At 43.2% G+C, this 9,665-nt stretch overlaps 1 protein-coding gene across 1 annotated transcript in view; it reads left to right on the top strand.

Annotated features, from left to right (window-relative positions):
• The first annotated feature begins 2,394 nt into the window (after positions 1–2,394).
• The window catches only part of LOC145411432 (calcitonin gene-related peptide type 1 receptor-like), a 58,682-nt gene continuing 51,411 nt past the window's right edge, over positions 2,395–9,665 (top strand). The window contains exon 1 of the mRNA XM_080281472.1: positions 2,395–2,421. Within this exon, the coding sequence (XP_080137598.1) occupies positions 2,395–2,421 (27 nt within the window). The remainder of the gene's footprint in view (positions 2,422–9,665) is intronic.

The following is a 9,665-nucleotide window of genomic DNA, read 5'->3' as shown; positions in this document are numbered from 1 at the left end:
CAGAACCATCCCCCTCTCCCTCCCCCTACCCCTTCTCTCTCCTATCTCCCCCCCCACTCAGCCTCCCAAACCCCCCTCTCCCAGCGCTGATCCCCTGCATAATAGCGGGTGGGATCCTCTTATGTTCCCCCAACAGGACCGGCCACCAGGAGAGAGAGAGAGAGATGCGTGAGAAGAAAATTCATAAGAAAAAACGATAAATTTGGAGGAAAAGATATGTGAGGAGAAAAACACACATGAGAGGAAATACATAAAGAAAAAAGATATATCAGGAAAAAGACACATGACGGAAAAAAAAAATGAGAGTGAAAAATGGCGGTGTCTATATTGGTTACGCCTGACGGTATGAAAATGCATGGCCAGACCGTCAAAGTAATAATATGAATTTTATGAATATTCACTTTTAATTTCCATGATACTATACACTGATGCCCCCACGAGTGTGTGTTGGTGTATGTGGGTGGATGGGTATGTGGGGAAGGTGTGGGTGTGTGTGTGGGTGTAATGTAACATAGGATAGCCCAACATGGAACAGCTCAGCACTTCATAGCGCAGCATAGCATAGCACAGCACAGCAGACCTGGAAAAACATAGCGTAACATCAAACCACCCTTCACGCCATGTAATCATCCCGAGTGCTGAGAGTTGATCCCAGGCCAGAGGTTCAAATCACACACACACACACACACACACACACACACACACACACACACACACACACACACACACACACACACAGAGACACACACACACCTCACCTCACCCATCATGAGGATTGAAACGAAAGAAAAAAAATCTCAACCTGAGTGATTTACGCAGAGGCCGAGACGTAGAAATCCCAAACGCAATTCTCAGGAGGCTAAGAAGAAAGGGGACACGAAAAAGGGAGAAATGAGAGTGGAAGTCTGTGAGATATCCTTCGCTCAGTCGCACACCCGCTTCAGAGAATTTTTCAAGGTGGTTTTCCTGTATGTGCTGAGTCGTCCGGTCTAATGTAAATGATATAGTGTCTTGTGGTAAATAAAACTCTTGAAATTGTAAGACGTTAAATGATATAAAGTATTGCGTGAATGCTGATATATTTCCTCGTATATCGGTGGAATATTGATGACTAGAATACCGCTGGAATGTTTATATGTTTTCTGGTATATCGGTTTTTCGGTATATCGGTGGATTATTGATGACCAGAATATCGCTAGAATGATGTATCTTCTTGTATATCGGTGGAATATTGATGACTAGAATACCGCTAAGAATGCTGATATGTTTTCTAGTAAGTTGCGGGGATAGTAATATTTCTAGATTGTTGATAAAATGTTAATATGGCCTCAGGAAGGTCATTAGAATGTTCGTATTAACTAAATCGCCTTGTTGTCGCTAGAGTATTGACAAAACCTCAAGTATATCCCCACAGTTGTGTAGTTTCCAGAGTATTGGAAGAAAATTAACGAAATCTCAAAATTGTTACTATAATACAGGTAAAATCCATAGAATTTCTTCATAATATTGGTGGAATCTCTAAAATACCGCTGGTTTTTACATCGGTGGCTCTCAGAGTGTAGCTGAGAATGTGTAGCTGTGATGTACAAAGCGGTGATGTGTAGCTGCGATGTACAGAGCTGTGGTGTACAAAGCTGAGAACATGTAGCTGTGGTGTACAAAGTTGAGAATGTGTATCTGTGATGTACAAAGCTGAGAACATGTAGCTGTGGTGCACAAAGCTGAAAATGTGTATCTGTGATGTACAAAGCTGAGAATGTGTAGCTGTGGTGTACAAAGTTGAGAATGTGTAGCTGTGGTGTACAAAGCTGAGAATGTGTTGCTGTGGTGTACAAAGCTGAGAATGTGTAGCTGTGGTGTACAAAGCTGAGAATGTGTAGCTGTGATGTACAAAGCTGAGAATGTGTAGCTGTGGTGTACAAAGTTGAGAATGAGTTGCTGTGGTGTACAAAGCTGAGAATGTGTAGCTGTGGTGTACAAAGCGGTGAATTAGCTGCCAGGTGTGGGTGGCGCAGCGCTCATCACGTCACCTGAATTAGCTTACCCACCAGAATTCTTTCATTTGCGGCGACCAGTGTATATTTTTACCCCAGATACACGGAATTAGATTCTTTTTGTGGAATTAGATTTTTTGCGTCTACTCTCCACTTGTCTGTTCGTGTGTTAATGGAAAAACATCTTGAAATGGCATTGCTTTTGGTAATATTTCGTCGTACCGAGCTTCCTCATAAGACTTAAGAAAGCCTGGTAGAAAAAAAAGGTCTCGGTGAATTTTTGATCTTATGACAGGACTTTCACCGTTCATTGACTAGCTAGGATACTTAGTTTATATATTTTTTTTTTCCTCATTACATGCTTATTTATTTATTTTACACTTGTACTTACTGAGTAGCCATGATGCAGTGGCAGACCTGTAGAGGGGTAAGTTAGGTGGCTTGGAAGGCTGTCTAACTTCTCTTATTATATTATGCTGTACGTCCCTCAGTGCCACCACGCGAAGGCACCTCTCCAGCACTTTCGAGAGGAATAAAATCGAGAAACAGCTGTAAGTAAAGCATCATAGAACCCAGCAAAATGGATCCTCTACCCCTGTCTGTCAGTCCTCCACCACTTTATGCTTTTTATACAGTGTTGAGTTATTGCGTTGGGTTTTTTGTTGCGGAGGAAAAATTATGCACATTTTTATTGGTTCCCTGGAATTTATGGATATTAAAGCAATCAGTGGTAATGAATACAGGTGTGTGTGTGTGTGTGTGTGTGTGTGTGTGTGTGTGTGTGTGTGTGTGTGTGTGTGTTTTAGCATCATAGCCTGTTTAGGTTTCAGTAAGCTCCCCATATTTCTCTCTCTCTCTCTCTCTCTCTCTCTCTCTCTCTCTCTCTCTCTCATGCAGATTGGCCTGAAAATGTTGCTACTGGTGGTTAACTTTCTCTCTGTTTTTTGTCTGGCTAATTTTCCGGAATTGAAATGGTTGACTCTGGATTTGGGGGTTTCATTGCTCCCATTTGTGTGTGTGTGTGTGTGTGTGTGTGTGTGTGTGTGTGTGTGTTCGGGGATTTTTTTTTTTTTTTTGATGCGTTTTTGTTTAGTGGATTTGGTTGAATAAGTTGAGAGTGTTTTATCGGATGCGCTGTCACTGTCCCCCTTCTCCCTCCCTCTTTCTCTCTCCCTGACTCATCCCTCCCCTATCACCTCCCCTTCCTCTCTCTTTTTCTCCCTCCTCTCACTTTCTCCCCACGCTCTCACACCCCGTTCCACCCCTCCATCTTTCGCCTTCTCGTATTTCACCTCCTCACCCCATTCTCCTTCTATTTCACTTCCCCGTCTCACCTCTTATTCCCCTCACTTTCACGCCCTACCACCTCTTGTGCTCTCATCTCTTCCCATTCTCCTCCTCCTTCCATTTACCCCCTCCCCTTCCCTCTCTTTCACCCCGTCACCTTCCTCTTCCCTCACTCTCTTCCCCACCAATTCACCCCCTCCTCTTCCACAGCCTCACCCCTACCCACACACAAAAAAAAGTCACCCAAGCTCACTAATGAAAACTCGACACTACAGTTGCGTGGTAAGACTTCTGGGCTTCAGGGAACGGACTGTGTAGCCTAAACCCGGAATCGGATAGGAAGAGGAAGGCAAAGTTAGTCCCAATGCATTTAACAGGGAATTGTGCTGGTGAAGCTGCGAAGTGTCGAAAGTTGGCATTTTTCTTCTCCAACTTTAGAAAATCTGTGTGTGTGTGTGTGTGTGTGTGTGTGTGTGTGTGTGTGTGTGTGTGTGTGTGTGAGAGAGAGAGAGAGAGAGAGGGGGAGATGAATAACTGCATTTGTGTAGCATATAGGGATACTGCTGAGAGAGAGAGAGAAATATGCACCAAAAAGACTCTACCCACTGTCCTGTATTTAATAGCCCACCTGGCACTGATGGACAGGTGCAGGCCGCTGGGAAAATCAAATATAAACCATTTCAATTCGAGAACGCTTTTTTAAACCTTTTTTTTTTCTATTTTCAGATGATTTTAGATGATATTTTTTTACTTGGGGTTTGAAAATAGTGCTTTCCTTAATTCCGTACCACCAGACGACTCCTCAACTGAAAGCAAAAATGGAAAAAGACGGGCTCATACTGAAGGAATTTATTAGATGTTATATGGGGTTTAAATTGTCTGGATCATTTTTAGAAGGGAAAGTAAATCAAAATAAGCGTATATTATAACCCCCATCTCGCTACCATGGCTGTCTGCTGAGATGAATAAAATCGTCTGGGGTAGGAGGATGCAAATATATCAGGTGATCGTACTTAAAGGGTTATTAGGGGATGTTTCTAGCCTCCGCACTATGAGAGGTCTCCCCGAAGCTGAATAAAATCGTCCGGAGTTAGCAAAAATAAGCTGAAAAAAAGCGTCATTCTGCTAAACGTATTCACTGCTTGCTTTTATAAATTAATTATTCTTTAATCAGTAACCCCGCCTGCCCCAGAAAGCGATAAACAAATTTTACTTTTAGATTCTTGTAAAAGTTTAATCGGTATGACTAGTTTAGAAGCATTTAATTTTTGATAGCCGAATTTTGTATGTGTGTGTGTGTGTGTGTGTGTGTGTGTGTGTGTGTGTGTGTGTGTGTGTGTGTGTTGGTGGGAGGGGTTGGTACAGGTCTGTTGTGGGCTTGTGGTGGTGTGTGTCCCTCTCTCATCCACACCTCTCCCCCTGTTCCTTACTCCCCCCCACCTCCCTCACCCACACACTGTTTCTCCCCCCACCTCTCTCACCTACACATTCTTTCACCCCCCATCCTTACCCCCACCCTCCCCTTCCCTTCTCTCATTTCACCCTTTCTGCCCCCGTCTATTCCCATCTCTCTTTGTCTCGCCCTTCCCCTCCCCTCCCCTCCTTAAAGGCTTGTTTATAACCTGAAGACAAACATTGTTCTCTCCCCTCTCCCACTCTCTAAAAATTCTTCCTTTCATCTTGTCCTCCTCCTTTCTTCTTCTCCCTCCGCCTTCTTCTCTCACTGCCTTTACTTCTCCCTTACCTTCACCCTCAACCTGTATCATCCCCTTCCATTCTTCCTTTCTCCCTTTCCTCCTCCCTCCCTCAATCCCGCTTCTTCTCCCTTTCGATTCATCTCTCCTCCTCCCTCTTTCCCCTTCCCCCTTGTCCGTCCCCACCTTTTTTGTCCCTCTCCCCCTTCCATTCCCTCTCCTCTCTCCCCCTTCCTCTGCCCCTCTCCCTCTTGCATATAGGGAGGGCGTAACCACCAGCACTCCCACATCTCACCTGTTGAGTTTCGGGTCAAACCTCAACGCACCTGTCGCAAAGCAAAATACTTTTTTTTTTTTTTTTTTTTTTTTTTTTACACCTGCAGCTTATTTTTGTTGAATTATTTTTTTGGTTTTTGGATATCAATACGGAGAAATGACTGTATTTGGATTCTCTCTCTCTCTCTCTCTCTCTCTCTCTCTCTCTCTCTCTCTCTCTCTCTCTCAAAAATAATAATAATAATAATAATAATAATAATAAAAATAAATAAATAAATAATTAAATAAAAAGGGCAACATCATAGGCAGAAAATGATGGAAAAAATCAATTAACATCCCTTCCGGCCGACGACGTTCTTTTTCTGTTTTCCTCATTACCCCTAGACGAGTAAGACGATTTTATTCAGCTTGAGGAGAGGCTTTTCGAACTTGAGGACTTTGATATGTCCTTAATAACCCTTCCAGCACAGCGGCGCCCTCCTCAGCTGAATATAATCGTCTGGAAGTAGCTGGTGGTGGTGGCGTGAGATTGGTGCTCGTGGGAGGTGAGTTTGATGGTGTTGCATGCTAGGTTGATTTGTGGTGGTGGTGTCAGTGGTGGTGGTAGTGGTTGGTGGTGTTAGTGGTGGTGGTGGTGGTAGTGGTTGGTGGTGTTAGTGGTGGCGATAGTGGCTGGTGGTGTTAGTGGTGGTGATGTGTGGGTTTGGTGGGGGCACGAAAATAGGATTGGGAGGGGTTGAGCGAGAGAGCAAGGATTTTAAGGACGATAGACTGACTGGAAAAACAAACACCCCAAAACATATATATTTACATTTTTCTTTCCACTATACACTCTCCCTTCCCAAGCCATTAACTAAACCTAATTATCTAGTGGTAAATAATAAAAAAAAAAAAAGCAGAAAAAACACGAAATTATGGTATCCTAAAAATCACTCGAGATATTAGTTCAGAAATGCTGGTAAATGCCCGCGTAATTACCCTTGTAAATTCCCACGCAAGTTCTCGTAAATTCCCACGTAAGTTATCTCGTAAATTCCTGTAGCTTGGCCTTCAAAATCATATACGCTGTACCTAATAATAATAATAATAATAATAATAAATCCGTGACAACTTATTCCCGACACAGCGCTCGCCAAAACAGCGGCAGTATTTCTGGCGTTTGGTAGCGCTGAGGGGAAAACGTAGACCGGTTGGGAAATGAATTGCGCGTGTGACAGATGCGTGGGCAACTTGGGAATTGAGAGAGAGAGAGAAATGAATGTCCGGCTGCTCTTCACCGCTTTCCTCATCTTTTTTGTTTTTCTTCTCCGTGGCGATTTATTTTTTATTTTTATTTTATTTAATGTAACTTGGGTCCTAAAATCAGCTGACTACAGTGTTGACATCATATCAAACGTGAATGTGTGTCAGGATGTCAGTCATGATAGATGATACATAGATATAGATAGATAGATAGTGATACAGATAGATAGGTGGTTGGATGGACAGGTGGATGGATAGATAGATAGATAGATAGATGGACGGATGGATAGATAGAGGTAGATAGACACAGATAGATAGATCACCGTGAGTGGGGAGAGAAGAAAACGAAACTGAGCAACAAAACATTTTCATATCTCAATGGCTGTCCTCCACATTCACAAAATATACTGTATAAATAGTTACATATCGATATTTAAATTACTGCGAATTACAATTTGGTGGGGGACTGCCGCTCTGAGGACGGGAATTTCAAGAAGTCGTTCGGGGATAAGATATGTATTTATAAGTCGTGCAGTTGGAAATTGTTAAGTTCTGGCCGCTCCCCGATGCCCTTGTGTTACCTGGAAAAATTAGTGGAACGTTGGAGGTGAACACAGGTGAATGTCGACCCGTGAAATGTCAGGTAAACAATGCAGCTGTGGAGGTGTATGGTACGTAGGAGGACAGCTGGGCATCAGGGAAAGGGTTGTTTAGTTTGTGCCAGAGTTGGACGAAAATATTCAAGGGAGGAATTTCCCGAATGGTCAGAGGACAGTTAATTGCTTCTGTTTGTGCTGTTTTATATAGAATTTCTTGTTTCTGATAATGATTGAGAATTTACTGTGCCTGATAATAATTGAGAGTTTAGTGTAAAGTAGGCTACTCACACACACACACACACACACACAACTATCTGCCAAACAAAAAGCAGAGGATAATGCCTGAGATGGGCCTTGATGAAGACTTTTAAAGCACTTACCGAAGTTAGCCGGGCAGAGAGCGAGAAGCAGAGGCGGCACTTCAGAAATTTGTCAGTTTTTCTCTTTCATTAATTCACTTTGCTGGAGTTGAGAAGCTTCTTTTTTTTTTTTTTTAATTGTTCCAGGGAGCGCAGTTTTAAGATACAGTGATGATGATGGTGAGATTGATGATGATGATGATGATGATGATGGTGATGATGATGGTATGATTTGTACGTGATGTCAAGTTTAGGATTTGCGTGGGTTTTCTTTTCAAGGTCGATGGTTGAAGGTTCTTGAAAAATTAACCAGGGTAATAGAGACTTACGAGTATATAGACTTTCTCCTTTCCTGTGTCTCCTGGCTTGTTTGATTGCGTGATGGTGGAGGTTGTGGTGGAGCAATGGGGAAGGGTGAAGTAATCTTTCCACCCCTCACCCTGCCATCTTTCACTCCACCTTCCTCCCCTCAGTCCCTACCCACCATTTCCCCTCATACCTACCACCCTCTCGGCACACTCCCTTCCCCTCCTCACTTCTCCACGCTCCCTTCTTCTTATTCCACCTTCCTCCTCTCACACCCCCTTCCCTTCCTCACTCCTCCACCCTCCCCTCTGCATCTTCCTCTTCACTTAACTTCCCTCCCGCCACATCCACCCCACTACGCTCCCCTCCCTTATCACCCTCCCCTCACTCCAAGATCCTCCCCCTTATCCCACCTTCTTCTCCTCACCTTCCTTCCTCGCCTCCCACCCCATTACCCTCCCCACTCCGATCATTATCCTCACCGGCGTTAAAATGAAAATAAATGATAAAATGTACTTAATTTCGGAACGTTACTCATAATTAAATTCGTCAGGAGCAGCTATATTAATTTTTTGGAAGTTTATGACTTTATAACTATTAATTTTATCATTTTGGAGGACGAGAGGAGCCTTGACGCTGTGTCCATGGAGAGAGAGAGAGAGAGCATCAAAACTCACTTGTCAAGAAAACCATTTAATATTTCATCTTTAAAACGAGGAAAGATTGTAGAGATTTTTTCTTGATTAAAACTTGACCTCCTGGAATGTGATGATAAACTTTTGCAATATTGAATTTTGACCTGATTATCATAGAAATTTGCCGATAAAGTTGCGGAAAGTTGTAATTTTATGGTGTCATGGAACAGGATCAATCTTCTGCATTTTCTGTCCCTTATTAATCATTTTCCCTCTTTTCTTCCTTTCCTTGGCCTTCTCCTCAGTCTCTCATCCCCCATTCTCTCTCTCCATGGCCAAACCCTTTCGATGTATTTCTCGTAACAGCTTAAATCACAATGCACCTGTACTTGCTCACCTGCCCTGCTTCTACTTCCTCGTTTCTCTGTATTTTTCTCTTTGTACTGTACTCTTAGTCATTCTTCCTTATTATTCTCGTCTTCTTGTTTTCTCGTCATTTTTTTTTTCATTACTCCCCATTGCGTATTTTTCTCTCTCAGGCTTTTCATTCTTCCAATTTCCCTTCCTTTTTTCGTTCTCCATTCTGCTTTCCTTCATTGTCTTTCCTTTTTTCATTTTCCTGTTTGTTTTTCCTTTTCTTTCCTTACCGTCCTTTCCTTTCGACGCATCATCACTTCCTTCTGCATTTTATTTTTAACGAATTTTTTTCTTCTATTCCCTTCCCTTTTTTATCTTCCTTTCTTCCTTTATTTTTCCTTACTTTTATTCCATTTCTTTTCCCCTCTCCTTCATCTTACTTCCTGTTTTCCTCCTCTGTTCCCTCCTACCTCCTCCCCCGGACAGTCCCACCCACCCCCTTCATCTGATCTCGTGCCCCCCTCCTTTGTTGTCGCCCCTCCCCTCCCCTCCCTTCCCCTCCCCTTATAATGTATCTTTGGTAGCCTGAGTAGGGTAAAGTAAACCTAAGCTCCTGTATTCTTTTGAGATTTTGTACTCTTATTGTAATAGACATGATGCTGATCTCTATAAATGTTTTCCAATCCAGATTCCTCTTCCCTCCCCTCCCCCCTTCTCTCCCCCCCTTCCTTTACCTGGCTTCCTACCCCCTCCCACCCACTGTCATCCACTCTTGCTCCTCTTAGAATCCCCCCCCCCTTCCCTGTCCCCCCATCTCTCTGCTCGCAACCTTCTCCTCCTACCCCTTCCCCCTCCCCTGTGCTCACTCTTAATTCGCCCCACCCTCTTCAAGATTCCCACTCTCCCCCATCCCCTG

The sequence above is a fragment of the Coenobita brevimanus genome, chromosome 89, assembly GCF_032717465.1.
Source record: "Coenobita brevimanus isolate Jiangsu-jjx chromosome 89, ASM3271746v2, whole genome shotgun sequence".
Lineage (NCBI taxonomy): Eukaryota > Metazoa > Arthropoda > Malacostraca > Decapoda > Coenobitidae > Coenobita > Coenobita brevimanus.
The sequence above is the reverse complement of the archived record's forward strand: the minus strand, read 5'-3'. Positions and strand labels throughout refer to the sequence as shown.